Genomic DNA, 14291 nt, shown 5'->3' with positions numbered 1-14291 from the left:
CTCCGCTCTGCCAGAAAAGCTCTCTCCTTGTGGGTGGTGACGCCTACGCCTTGTTCACTGTTTTATCCTGCGAGGATTTTTTTACTCGAGTTACATAATGGACCGATGGCTGTTGCGTGAATTATTCAGTACAGAACTCGCTGCACTCCTTTTGTGCCCTGCAATGCTGATCCCGCGTCTCACGGTGACTCAGAGGTGTTTCCTTGCCCACATTTTCCACCTGTGTTCACGCCTCTTATCCTGCTGGAGACCTGGTGTTTGGTTACGGTTATGTACATGTAATGTTTTCCAGAAAACATGGGACAAGGGGAGCAGAAGGATGCTCGGAGCTCTGTGAGGCTGTGCTGTATGCAGAACGGCACGCTAACATGCTGATGTCATGTTTTCACCATCTTGGTCTAGCATCATAGCATTTGAATATTTGCACAAAACACAAAGTACAGCCGAGGTTGAGGGGAATGTCAGCGGCGGGGATTAAAAGAAAATTCACTAAAGTTGATGTGAATCGTTAGTGTGAATCTACTGGCATCCAATGTGAAGCCCTCGTCTCTATATGATACATACCCCTCCTAGAAAAGTGCTAAGTGTGTTGTTGTGTTCAAACTTCTTAAGCAAAGTGTTTGGAGAAGCAGGCACACCACTCATTTAAATATTGTATGAATATTTAGACCAACACAGAATTTAATATTATTAGATTTTGTCACTTCTATCACAATTTATTGTCTAATACAACTATAAATACAACTTCTTGTATTTTTGGGCAGTATTTGTTTACATTTTGTTTACAGTTCCTGTTTGCATCTTACTCATGGATGGATACTTTGATACTGAAGATAGCTTTTATTTTGTTATTGGGTCTCTTTCTATGATTTAGTTTGGTTTGGATGACGTTTGTCTCAATGAATCTCAAAGTATGTGTATCATGTTACTCTGCAGTAACAACAGCATGCACCTGCATCTTTTACCTTGCTTGGTATCTTTGCCGAACGTCTCTCCCCCCTTCAACCCTCCAGCACTGCACAGTTTAAGACCCCTCCTGGTCCATTGTTGTTTTTTTAAATGTGGCCGAAATAAAATAATTCAAGCCAGTCAATTTCCCTTTTTTAGCATTAAAGTTTGAAGCAAAACGTTTTGTCTTCATGATTCCATAAGATCTACTCAACAATCTGTGTTATCCATTGTTGTAGCTCGCCTCCAGTGGATGCCGGAAGCCAAAAACGAGCAGTAGCTCCCACGTTATATTAGCACTGGCTTCCTCTTTCATTCGCAAGTCCAGATTTGATTTTATATTTCTCATCATATGCAGAGCTTTGCATGTTTGTGCTCTGACTGACGATATGATGCCGATTTGTTGTGTCCTCACACGAGTCCTCTGAACAGTGCCTGTTGGTTGTTGCAGCGTAACAACGTCAAACAAAAGGCCTTTGTGGTTTTGGCCACTTGTTACTGAACCAGCCTCGCTGTAAACGGTAGATAGATGACTCCGTGGTTTGGAGAATTCGCCTTAAAAAGCATTAAAGGGCTCTATTATAAGAGCATAATTGACTTGTTGTATTGATACTGCAATGTAAAAATGACATGTACTGTTTTTATCCATATTGCACATTGGATATCTTTATATGTGAAGCATTTCTTTAATCTGACCAAGTTTTGTAATCCACAAAGTTCTGTGATTTATCTGTATTTTTAAGCTTGTACTTGTATAAGATACTCTACCAATACAAAGAGGAGCTTGAATCATCGCAAACAAAGAGAGATTTCCTAAATCAACAGTCATCATGGTTGGAAATACCAACGTTGCTGTTGTGTGTGTGTGTGTGTGTGGGAGGCAGTTGCTGCAGTCAGTGGTACAATCTGTTCATCCCACTTAACCTCATTTCTCTCTGTGTGCGTGCACTCTCTCACTCTCTCCCTCTCTCTCTCCCTCCATGTTACTCAATCACCAGATTGCAGGATGCTCTCACTCTCTCACCCTTTTCATCCCCACGCCGCCAGTTAAAGGCGTGTGGAAAGGCAGTGCTCAGCAGGCTGCGTTATGTCCCGCACGGACACGGCGGCGGTGCGAGCGATGCCGCTCATTCACACAAAAGAGACCCAACACGCACACACACATGCGCTCTCCAAAAAACACTGAACCCACAACAGGGCTCAGACAAAATGTGGATAATCTCCCATCCAACAGGCTCTGTCAGCCAGACAAAGGGACAACACATGCGTGCATATGCGTGTGCTAACACACATGCATCCACGCACGTGATACGGAGAGCAAATTGAAAATGTATGTTTGCGTCGGAAGCTCCGGAAAGCTTTTGTGTCACAGATTAAATTTAGCTGCGGAGCTGAAAGTGGTCTTTAGATGTGCGTCTTTGTAAATCTCTGTGGATTGGCATGCTGTGGGATTATTTTAAGATTATTTTTTATTTGTTTGTTTGGTGGGAGCTCTGTCTGACGACTCCTCGTTTGTTTTGAATCCCCAGACACCCAGACTGAGCATACACTCTACAAAGCACTTCCTCTGCAGGCTATTCGCTCTCTCTCTTTATAATGCCAATGTGCAATATTTCTCATCATACTTTTGAAACTTTATTGAGATCAAGGCACCCTGGATGGTATTCTCTTGTTCTGCAAGTGTGTTTACCACTCTGGTCCCCACTCACAGTGTCAAGGCAGTCTTTGCTCGTACATCAAAGCCTTCATAAAGCACTCGGATGTGATTATCATGAGGCAAAGGGTTCATACTCTTAAGTGTCTACGGCAAAGCTGATGTCTTCATTCTCCCTGTAACAGCTCTGCCACATTATACCTCATTCAACCAAAAAATCCTTTAAACACACCCTGACTTTCAACTCCTGGCTGAACTTTTCACCTCTCTTTGCTTTGCAGTACCTGATCAAAGTAAATGAGATCAAGACCAAGAAAGGAGTGGACCTCCTCCAGAACCTGATTAAGTATTACCACGCACAGTGCAAGTAAGTACCACCATAATCCCCCTGAACCCGAATGTGTGAAGGTCCCCTGTTGTGTGCATCACACCCACTAAGAAATGTATTTCCAAACACAGCAGAGAAAATGGTTGCTTCACTTTCCCTCTTTGCAGCTCTTCGTGTCAATTAGTTTGTCCCCTTGTATGATTCACAGATCTTGAGGGTGCGGGTGCACAGTCGTGTGTGTGTGTGTGTGTGTGTGTGTGTATATATAGCCCTCATAAATATGCACGGGTCATCATACAGATATGTTCTGACAGCTGTCTGGTTCGGTGGGTAAATAAGTGGGCGCTCTCCGTGCCAGAACCGCAGCTCACAACGTTCTGCGAACAGAATGACAAATTTTCTCTCAGCGTAGCTCGGTCCTGTCACAACACTGGGACAAAACAACATACTCCCCCCCCCCCCCCCCCCCCCTTTTAATCCGTTCAACCTGGGCGCTGATGGATCGAAAAGCTGCAGTGGCGATGGATTAGAAGCAGAAAAGCAATTGATGGAGAGCTGAGGGACGAGTGTGACCGCTCGCGGCCAGAAAGAAGACGACATTATCGTTTTTACCACCTGAACCACCGCTTCATTCAACAAATTTAGTACGGCACTTAACGGGAAATTTGGGTATTTGTCAGCCAGGCCCAGGGAAACATGGAGTCTTGCAAGAACAACAGTGGGTCTGTTCAAAATTGCATACTATTAATACTAAGTAGTATGATGTAATGAATGTGTAGTGCGTTCCGACTGCATAGTATGTTTATTTTGTGTATTCATGAAACGGCAGAATGTAGACTAGATTAGCATTCGATTTCTTAACATGAGACTTGAGTTTACAGTCTGCCGGTAATAGCATGCTAAAGGAGGAACTTAGTTGGCAGTATGTTAGTATGTCATTTCAAACACAGACATTGATCGGGAGGAAATCCCTACAGCTTTCCAAAAAACTTCAAGGAACAGAAATGACCTCAAATCATCTTTTATTGACAGTTAATAAAGTGTGTTGCTTGTCATTTTATTTCACTACTTGACTTACTGACTCACTGCTTCTGCAGCTAAATATAATCACGTTGGCATATGCGCATCAATGCAGCAGGTACGGCAGGATGTTGCACTGCAGTTTGCTACAGCACCTACGGGGATTTCTAGAGAACTACTTTCTGTGCTTTGTGAAGTTTTTTTTTTTTTTTTTACAAGGATGTCAGTCTCCCACTACTCGTCCCAATAAACATCATTCTAGCTGGAGGCCACATTCCCTGAATGCGGTGGGTAAAATGTTATCATGAGCCAATAGTCATAATATGTAAATACATTCACAACTATATAGTGCGGCAAAATGTGCAAGAAAGTCCACCGAGCTGAACCCAGTCTATACCTGCAGCATCAACACTTTTCTGCACATTCTGCAAGGCCTTCAGTCCTCGGGGAGAGCCGGACGGAGTGGGAGGAGAGATGGGGGATCCTTAATGCACATATTAAAAGAAAACAAGCAGAGGAGAGATGTGATGGAGAAAGTAATGAGCAGAGGAAGGGAGAGGAGGGTGGAGAGAGAGAGAAAAAAACCAGGTCATTAGCGGTGATTTGCGACTGCAGCGCTGCATCGAGGTGTGTAACGCTGACAGATCTGTGATGGATTTCAGGATGTGCTAAGCACCTCAGTGAATCTGCTGCGGACACGGCCAGTTGCGATTTCTGTGCCAAGAGGCAAAGGCGCCAGAAGGAGCCGCGCTATACATTAAACATAAACTGCACCAATCTCCTCTGTGAGGGGCCAAAAGCAGCACGCCTGACATTTGCAATGTATTCATTGGCAAAAAAATGGACCACTTGTCTCTCGTCTTTATTCCAATGCATGTTGATGTGAGTGAGATTCACACGTACCGCACCTTTGTTCTCCAGTTTCTTCCAAGATGGCTTGAAGACGGCCGATAAGCTGAAGCAGTACATCGAGAAGCTGGCAGCTGATCTCTACAATGTAAACACGCACGTCTTCCATCTCTTGCTATGCTTTTATTTTGAAAGCTGCTCTGTGTTTATGTACACGTACTTTGTTTGTGTTTACCTTTTTATTCTTTCTGAATTCAGTCTATAAAGTTGATTTGACAAAAAAAAAAAAAAACACACAAATCATGGTCCACTTACCGGCTTTTTCCCGAATCTCACTCCTGCTCACACTGATGCGATAAAAGCTCTGGGAAGAGCGAGTAAGTGGACCTTGAGTTTTCAAGGTTGAGAATGAAGTTGCACACTGAATGCAGTTCATGATTCCAATAAAAGTATTTGCATGAGCCCTAAAATACATTACTGGACAAAAGTGCCACGTTGACGTGCATCATAATACGTTTTTGGAAAGTTCTGTTGTGCTCAGAACAGCAAACTTTTAAAAAAAAAGACGAGCCGTCACTGACTGCTCACCAACGTTTCTTATTTACAGCGCTGCTCTGCTTTCCCCTGAGGCAGCAGATGTATCAGCATATAATGCTCCTGCAGTTGTTATGTGAGGGGAAAGTAGCACATCTGCAGCAACTGTCATGATTCACAATCTCCTGGAAACTAGAAAAACCTCACATATCCAAAGATGGTAACGCCTGGAAGTCAGACAGAAGATCCTCACGCTCTCACAAAACCTGACACTTGGCAGCCATCGGCACAGTGTGCAGATCTTCTGTGTGGCTCTTTGCTTTGTGATCCAGCACCTCAAAAAGTTTTTGGGATGTTTGTTAAAGCTTGGGGAGAAACGCACAATTCACTAGAGTGAGAGACTTCGATTATCGGAATAGAAAGTGAATATGTAAAGGCTGGTAAAGTTTTGTCGGCGCGTCCTCATCTCTGCATTTGTTCTCCTAAGATCAAACAAACTCAGGATGAGGAGAAGAAGCAGCTGACTGCCCTGCGCGATCTGATCAAGTCCTCCCTCCAGCTGGACCAGAAGGAGGTAGGCAGGTCACATTCGGAGACACCCGGCCAAATTTAAACTTGTAGCAGGTGAAATTCTCGAAAAAAAACCATACAGGGCGAAACACGGCACCTTGATTCACCTGCCTCGCTGCTCCGGGTGCCACACAGATGGCGTTGTTAGAAACCGATGATCCGACACTCCGATCCCACGTTCATTTACCTCCTCTCACTCTGGCCACTACCGGGTCTGGAGCTTGTCTCCTGCAGCACAGAGCGAGTGCCCAGTGCTGTACCATGCTGGTAGCCAGTGTGTGGTCGGCTTTGCTGGTGACCAGTGTTGTGCCTCACTGGCTGCTCAGTGGAGAGCCACTCACTGCCCGACTAAACACCACATCCCTTAAAACACTGCCAACCCCCGGAGTTACTTATAAACGTAGTCTGCCGCGGCTGTACGTGTGTTTTTCACACATTCACTTTTCTGCATGACACAACAGTCTTTCACATTTAATTTACACTTCCTGTAGCTTCTCTTGTTAATAGCGCCTACGGTAAGCACGTCATTTAGAGGGTTAAACACGTGAGATTGTTTTTCTGGGGCGGGCGGCGCACTTCTTCACACCCGCCGCCTGCACCTGAGCTGGATCTTTCACACCTCTCCCCTCTATCTCCCCTCTTCTGCCTTCTGCTCGTCTGGATTCAAGTCTAGAAGAGTAAGTGCTGGTGCATGTTGAGCATGCTGGCATCAGTCTGTTCTGCTTGACAGTAGAGTGGTTTGGCCCTTTAGAGGCTTCAGAGCATGCCTTTCTAGTTTTAAATTGTCCTGTTTGCACTTTGGTGTTGAGAAGAGACCCGGTACTGTACTTTGATGCTGGAGGATGAGTTTGTGGTGTGTTTGTGCCTGCGTTGCGGGTCCTTCAGCGGCTCCTCGGTGTACCCCGTGTGTTAAACGTTGGTATTGTGTGGATTCGCACAGGACTCGCAGAGTAAGCAGGGTGGCTACAGCATGCACCAGCTGCAGGGAAACAAGGAGTTTGGCTGTGAGAAGAAAGGCTACCTGCTGAAGAAGAGTGATGGGTAAGCTGCAGACACGGCCATTATTTATTTTTTAAACGCCGTGGAGCGTCATTCATGTTGTGGACACAGAAAAGAAAGAACATAACAAGTCCTTATGTCATGTCCCTCCCTCCCTCTCTTCTTCACAGGCTGAGGAAGGTGTGGCAGAGGAGGCAGTGCTCAGTGAAGGGGGGCATGCTCACCATCTCTCATGCCACAGTGAGTTCAACACACACACACACACACACACACACACACACACACACACTGACTCAAAGGGAGAACATCATGCGGGGAGGTTGTGTTGGTCTTTCCCAATCTGCACGCTGGCAGAGTGTAATTGACAGATGGGTTGTCATGGCAACACCCCCCTCCTCCCACTTCCCATAGCCCCTCCCCCCTCCGCCTGCTGCGCCTCGGTGACTCATCTCCGAGCGAGCGTGAGCGTACGGTCTACGCTGGCACGTCTGCAGGGTCGACGTGCCGTTCAATCAAAAAAAAAAAAAGAAGATGAATTCAGATCTGAATTAACTTGAGTTCATCACAATCCTTTCAGCAGAGCAATGCAGTTGTTTCATCAGACACGGATGAATCCAAAATGTGACAAATGTTCATTTAGCTTTAGGAGTTAACAAGGTACAAACGGTGAGTTTTGCCTTTGTCAACCTGATCACCGGCTTGATTCTTAACAATAAAAACACTTCCATCTATCGTAAAGATGACACGTCAGACACTTATCTTCTTACCACACCTCAGAGGATTGTTCACAGTTCATTGCTGGCTATGAGTCACATGAAGCTTCTCTGTATGAACAGCTCTTAGTTTGTCGACGTGAAGAAGATCCTTTTTAGATCAAATTGTTCCCAGTTTGATAAATAAAGTTTGCTAGCTTGCTGCCTTTTTGTCATTATTTGTGCTGTGAGTCAAACTCTAAAAATGTCTTTGAACTTAAACTATAATCTACAGTGAAATGAATATGTGAAAGCCCAGTGCATAGTAATGACTGAGTTTGTATCGGTCACATGTTTTCAGAGTGCTCGGGTGTGAAACTTCACACAGCCGCTGCGTCTAACATGATAGCATCCTTTGTGTCTGCTACGAGACGCTCAGGGGAGGCGTGTGGCTCCGATATGATATGAAAGGTTTCATTTTGTTCCGCTGAGTGATGGAGGGCCTCGGTCTTGAACCTCTCTGTCTGCTCTTGGTAGTTCTGAGAGCTTCCAATCTTCTCTCAGTTCTTGTTTTCTTCAGCTCTCGTGACAGCTGAACTCTGGGTGACTCCAGTGGACGTGGCGGGATGCCAGCAGGCCGGCCGAGCTCCACGGCTCATCACAGCCTGTTAGCATTTCATTAGCACGTGGCCCGGCCCCTCCTCCACCCCGGCACTGGCAGGCGACAATGCCCAGTGTACATGTGCCCACTATTACAGTACACAGAGCAGCCAGCACGGTCCAGTTTCTTAACGGGGACAAGGGAGTTCATCCCGTGTCTGTGTGACACAACTCTGCAGCTTTAATTATGTGAATAATAGAATTCCTGAGATATCTATCTGGATCGCAGCAATAGTTTTGAATAGTCGATGCACAAGTTGACACAAAAATCTGAATTTCTCGAGGATGTTAATCCTTTAATACACAAAAATGTTGTCGATTCCAACTTCCTAAATATGAGACTTTTCTGCTTTGCTCTGTTTTATATGATTGTGAATTGATTATTTTGGAGTTTGGATCGCTGAGCTGATGAAAATGCCCAAAATGTGGTGGTTCTAGCTTCTTAAATACGATGATTATTTCTGTTTTACATCATTTTTTATGTAATATCTGCGGGTTTTGGACTATTTCGTGGACCAATCAAGCTATTTGAAAACATCATCTTGGGCCGTGCGAAGTCCAGATTTTCTGACATTTAATCCATCGAAACAACAATAACTAATTCATAGAAACCCTTGTGTGTAATATTGAGGTTTTTTATGTGATTACATATTTCCTGTCTGATCCGTGTGACCCTCAATGTGTTTATTCTCCACAGTCCAACAGGCAGCCGGTCAAACTCAACCTGCTCACCTGCCAGGTCAAGCCGAGCACTGAGGACAGGAAGTGCTTCGATCTCATTTCCCGTAAGTTTCACGAGATGCCGAATCGTTTAGTCATCCGCATGTTAGTGCGAGACAGTTTGGGGGGATTCCTGCGCTTTATAAACATCAAGGAAAACGAGTCTGTGGAAGTGTAACAGACTATTATTAGACTGCACGTCCAACAGGTGCCACACAGACGAGTGATGTATTTGAATAATTTACTGCACGCTGGCTGTTGCTTCTGGTGTAATAAAATGCAAGATAAGAAATTTGCTGACTTCGCGTCATTGTTTCTGTGTGCAACAGATAACCGGACATATCATTTCCAAGCTGAAGATGAACAGGAGTTTGTCATGTGAGTACTTCAGAGTGACACACACAATAAAGAGCATTGATCATGATCTCTTAAGGTTTATGAGTTTACCTGTTACACTGTAAGCTTCTTGAATATCTGGAAATGTATAATGAGTTGTTTCACACTGGTGCTCTGCATCTATTCTCACTGAAAAACTTGGGAAAGAAGTCCAACTTTTTTACATTTTGTACTCCTTCTAATATAGATGTTAATTTCAGGTAATGCTTATTTAAAATATCACGCTAATATTAACATTTGTTTTTGTATTGCTGGATGAAAAGGTTATGTTTGCTCTTAAATCACAAGAATTGTGGAAGTCAAAAATAGTCTCACGGCATTTAAATGATCAGAAACGCACTGAATCATATTTAAAAAAGGTGTTCATACTGATTTTCTTGAGCTGTCGAGACCTAAAAACCCTCTTGATTTGTGGCACTTTTCTGCTCTGGGTCTTGCATGTCCTCACTCTGATGCCTTGCTGCGGTTGAACACTGTGTGTGTGTGTGTGTGTGTGTGTGTGTGTGTGTGTGGGTGTGGGTGTGGGGGGGCCTGTTCAGTGGTTAGACTGCAGGAGCAGATTGTTGTTGTAGAGAGCTGCAGGAAGTAAAGTTTGAAAGGCAGCTGCATCGCTTCCTATCTGCATGATTCTTAATGACTACAGTGTTGTGTGTGTGTGTGACCTTTTCCAAGTAAATAAAGTATGTTGAGGAAATGAATCCAAAATGAGGGCGTTTTCAGACACTTCATTAAAAAGGAATCCTGTTCGAAAAATAGAAGTAAGAAGAGTTAAAGTACCGGTAATTATCATCAGTAGTTACAGAAATATTTTCATCAAGCATCTTTTTTTTACTATAATCTACATTTTTAATGGTTTATTTATAATGTCTATAGAGCAGAAAGGATTCGTCACTTTCTAGAAGTAAATGATTTATTGTTGAATAGCAGCTTCTCAGTTGTGAGGATTTTCAGTTTCTCTCTGTTTTATATGTTGTAAAGTGAATATCTTGGGGTTTTGGACTGTTTTGATATTACAAATTGTGATGACCAACAGTCACAATTTTCTGGCATTTTATCGAATCGTCAATTAACTGACTTGAGAAAACAATCTTTATACTTCGGCAGTTGCAGCTGTAGATTTTTCACATTAGCTTAGTGGAACTATTATCTCTGAGTCAAATAACTCTGCAACTGTTGCTTTAATGAATGCATTATAGATCAAAAATGCATTTCTATATACAACAGCAGTGATGATGTGATCCCTTCTGCAGCTGGATCTCGGTGCTGACCAACAGTAAGGAGGAGGCCTTGAACATGGCGTTCCGTGGCGAGCAGAGCAGCGGAGGCGAGGACGGTTTAGAGGATCTGACTAAAGCCATCATCGAAGACGTGCTGCGCATGCCGGGCAACGAGTTCTGCTGCGACTGCGGAGCTGCAGGTGTGTACTGCTGCTGTTTGTGTGTCCAGAGAGGCTACATACACATCCTCTTCCTGTTTTATGCTTAGTCATCCCTCACCTTGTTGACGGAGAAGGCAAACACCCTTACTTCAGCATTTTCTTTATTTCACTGTGGGCAAATGCTTTATTTAAAGCGACGCACCAATCTTGATTTCTTTGCAATGTCACTGCTTCCTTGAACTCCGTGACCCTCAGTTCGATGGTAACCGAACAAGCTACAAATCCTCCTGCAGCTTTCAACAAACAAGTGTGTGTGTGTGTGTGTGTGTGTGTGTGTGTGTGTGTGTGTGTTAGCATTCAGGGCACAGCCCGATCCTGATCCTCCCCCACATTAGGAAGCAAGGACTCAGCACTCAGGAGTGGCGTAGACATTCAGGCCCTCTGACACTTAACACACACACATCCACACTCTCTCCTCTGTCAGCTCACACACTGCAGCTCACGAGCCATTGAAGAGAGGACTTTATGCTCCGAGGGTTAAAAAAAACCCCAAAACATTTGTACGCTTTGAGAAACGGCATCATGACATCACGTTCTTACATAAGTCACACACGCTCTGTCGAGGTGATATGTGTCTATATGCTCTTGTTGCTTCGTCCGTACATGGTTTCAGTATAACACATGTTCCAGATGTGGAGTTTAAGCCCTGTTTGCCGTTTGATTCCTGGTTTTCTTGATCAAAGGCTCTGACAGGGTTTACTTTCCTCGACCAATAAAATGACTGTTACTTGGCGGTTGAAAGACCACGTCTTTGTTCCATCGGGTCTCATTTGATATTCTCCCAGGATGACGCAGCTTTGTAGCTTTAGCATTAATCAGCTGTAGAGGTCACCGTGCACCAGCTCATTGTGCCGAACAAACGGTGCACTCCGTGACCTATCGCCAGCCTGCATCTGCTCATTGTGTTGTGAGAATGTGTGTGCGTGCCTGCCTTTCGCCTGCGTTTTGGTGTATGACTCATTAGTTTTCGAGCTGCCTCCGACGTGTCCGCCTGGTGTTCATTTGTCAGATCCAAACAGAACAACATCCCCGGCCTCTCGGGATCAGCGAGCACACAACCGACAAAGCTTTTTAAAGCGCGCTTAAATCTCCCAGATTGCATCAGAACATCAGGCGGTGACGTCGGTCGATGACGGCGGTTTACAGGGCGCTTCATCACAGCGCGCTCGTGCCGTTTGCTTGGCAGTAGGTTACGCAATGGGCTGGACATGCCTCCTGCAGTGTGGTGTGACTGTGGCCACTGTTTGTGCCTACGACAGTCTAGTGGTCTGAAAGGTTGATGTATTAGGAAATAAAGAAATGCAGATTGATTTCAAGTTATTTTAAAAATAAAAATACACCACAATGCTGTGTACGGTTTGCTTGAATGCAAATCTGGTGTGAGATTTGTATGAAAGTAGGTGAAACAGTAGAAGGACAGTAGTTCTGATAAACTAAACGCATCGCTGCGCTTCTTTTGTTTTGGGTATTTTTATTTTATTCCCATTAAAACCATCTAGATTTAGTGTTGCATCTCTGTTATAAAGGAATTTCATAGCAGAAAATGTATAGAAGACATTGGTGTCAGTCGGTGATTAATAGCTTCTGTCAAGGCTCAACATTTTTCTCCCCAAGTCTTAAAGTCACACAGGAATAAATCACATGTAGGGACGCTGAGAAACCAATTTCTCTACTGACAGCAGGACCAGAATGCAACGCAGACACACAACATAAAGGGCAGGATTTTAATGCTGAAACACGTCTTGCATGTTTATACTAAAATACAATTTTAGGGCATTTAGTTGACAGTTGAGATGTAGACGACATGTGTCTGATATCCCAAGATGGACTTAAGTTGAATATTACCAACATTTATTTTCACGATTTCTGGCTCTTCTTTCTGCAATGTGGAGCTTTCACTGTTACCTGGCGCTACTTCAATCAAAATCTTTTATTTGATATTCAGTTTAGGCACCATCTGTTCATCCACTTGTGATCATGTTGACTATAGCAGCAACCATATACTGTGTCGATTATAAAGAGCATTTTCTCATATTGTCTGTGTCTATAGATCCTAAGTGGCTGTCCACCAACCTGGGGATCCTGACCTGCATCGAGTGCTCTGGCATCCACCGAGAGATGGGAGTCCACATCTCCCGCATCCAGTCCATGGAGCTCGACAAGCTAGGAACTTCAGAACTCTTGGTGAGTCAGAGAAATGGTCTACCAAGTGAATAAATAGCTTTCTGAGGCAGCAGTCCCCGCCCTTTTCCGTTTTCATCTCGAGTGACATATTAGAAGTGATGAAAGAGTAGTGGAAATGCTGCAGAAAGCAGAATTTGTTCCCTAAAGCTGCAGAGGTGCATAATCCCAGAACCGACGTGCTCCTCTGTCTCTGAGATCATACAAATGCTGTTCTACTGTTGTGATCGAATGCAGACTTTCTCTTCTTTCTCCACCAGCTGGCCAAGAATGTAGGCAACAGTAGTTTCAATGAGATCATGGAGGGAAACCTCTCTTCCCCTTCACCAAAGCCCACTCCATCCAGTGACATGTAAGTACTCTCCCAGCAAAAAACGCTGCCCGGAAACTAGATGTGCTGCATATCCAAACGGCTGAATTCCTCTTCTCCGACCACAGGACTGTGAGGAAGGAGTTCATCTACGCGAAGTACGTGGACCACAAGTATGCGAGGAAGACGTACACGTCTGCGTCAGCTAGAATGATCGAGCTGTTTGAGGCGGTTGAGTCCAGGGATCTGCTGTCCCTCATCCAGGTCTATGCAGAGGGGGTTGAACTTATGGATCCGCTCCCAGAGGTTGGATCGGTAAGTCCTCAATCAGATATCACCCATATCAAAAAAACACAGGTACTCACTTACCTCTAGTGGTATCTGGTCTCGTGATATGTGGTTGCTCAATCTTAGCATGTCAACGTCCTCATACACGGTTACATGTATATTTGAATCCCACACCATCATATTAGACTACAAACCCCAGAAATGTCTCTCTCCGAGCTCTGCTCATGTTGCTGCAGTGGTTCATCCTCACGTGACGTTCACTGCCAGCAGGACAACCAACGCTGACACATTTCTACCAGTTGGTGAAGTATTTGGCCGGTAGAAATGGGTGTAACGGTTGGAAAATGTACAGTCATCAGATAAGATAAGTTCACCAGCAGGTGGTGATATCCAGCAACCTCCATTTTTATTTCGAGCTCACATTCGCTCGGATGACATCTGTGGCAGCACAATTCATGTTTTTCTCTGCGATTCAGCCTCTTTGTTTCCTCGCCTTTTTTTTTGCACTGCTGCGTCAGGCTTGAATGAAAGTTAAATAACAAGCGGCGGATGGTTGAGATGCTGTGCCGTAAACGACGCGGGTGATCAGACTTAGTCTGACATAAATGGGTCAATGTTCTATAACACAGACATGGTAGTTCTCTCATGAAAAATGAAGTGTACGTCGCAGCAGCGGAATAAGAGAAGATATCGTGCGTTGACAG

The 14291-nt window shown here is 44.4% G+C and overlaps 1 protein-coding gene across 5 annotated transcripts in view; it reads left to right on the top strand.

Annotated features, from left to right (window-relative positions):
• Positions 1 to 14291, top strand: part of asap1b (ArfGAP with SH3 domain, ankyrin repeat and PH domain 1b) — a 46366-nt gene that overhangs the window by 22500 nt on the left and 9575 nt on the right. For all 5 annotated transcript variants that reach the window (XM_079291742.1, XM_079291740.1, XM_079291743.1 and 2 more), the window contains exons 7-17: positions 2884 to 2969; positions 4872 to 4947; positions 5821 to 5907; positions 6844 to 6944; positions 7073 to 7142; positions 8952 to 9039; positions 9304 to 9352; positions 10621 to 10787; positions 12859 to 12992; positions 13250 to 13341; positions 13428 to 13614. In XM_079291742.1, the coding sequence (XP_079147868.1) occupies positions 2884 to 2969; positions 4872 to 4947; positions 5821 to 5907; positions 6844 to 6944; positions 7073 to 7142; positions 8952 to 9039; positions 9304 to 9352; positions 10621 to 10787; positions 12859 to 12992; positions 13250 to 13341; positions 13428 to 13614 (1137 nt within the window). The remainder of the gene's footprint in view (positions 1 to 2883; positions 2970 to 4871; positions 4948 to 5820; positions 5908 to 6843; positions 6945 to 7072; positions 7143 to 8951; positions 9040 to 9303; positions 9353 to 10620; positions 10788 to 12858; positions 12993 to 13249; positions 13342 to 13427; positions 13615 to 14291) is intronic.

The sequence above is a fragment of the Melanostigma gelatinosum genome, assembly GCF_949748355.1.
Source record: "Melanostigma gelatinosum genome assembly, chromosome: 20".
Classification (NCBI taxonomy): Eukaryota; Metazoa; Chordata; class Actinopteri; order Perciformes; family Zoarcidae; genus Melanostigma; species Melanostigma gelatinosum.
The sequence above is the reverse complement of the archived record's forward strand: the minus strand, read 5'-3'. Positions and strand labels throughout refer to the sequence as shown.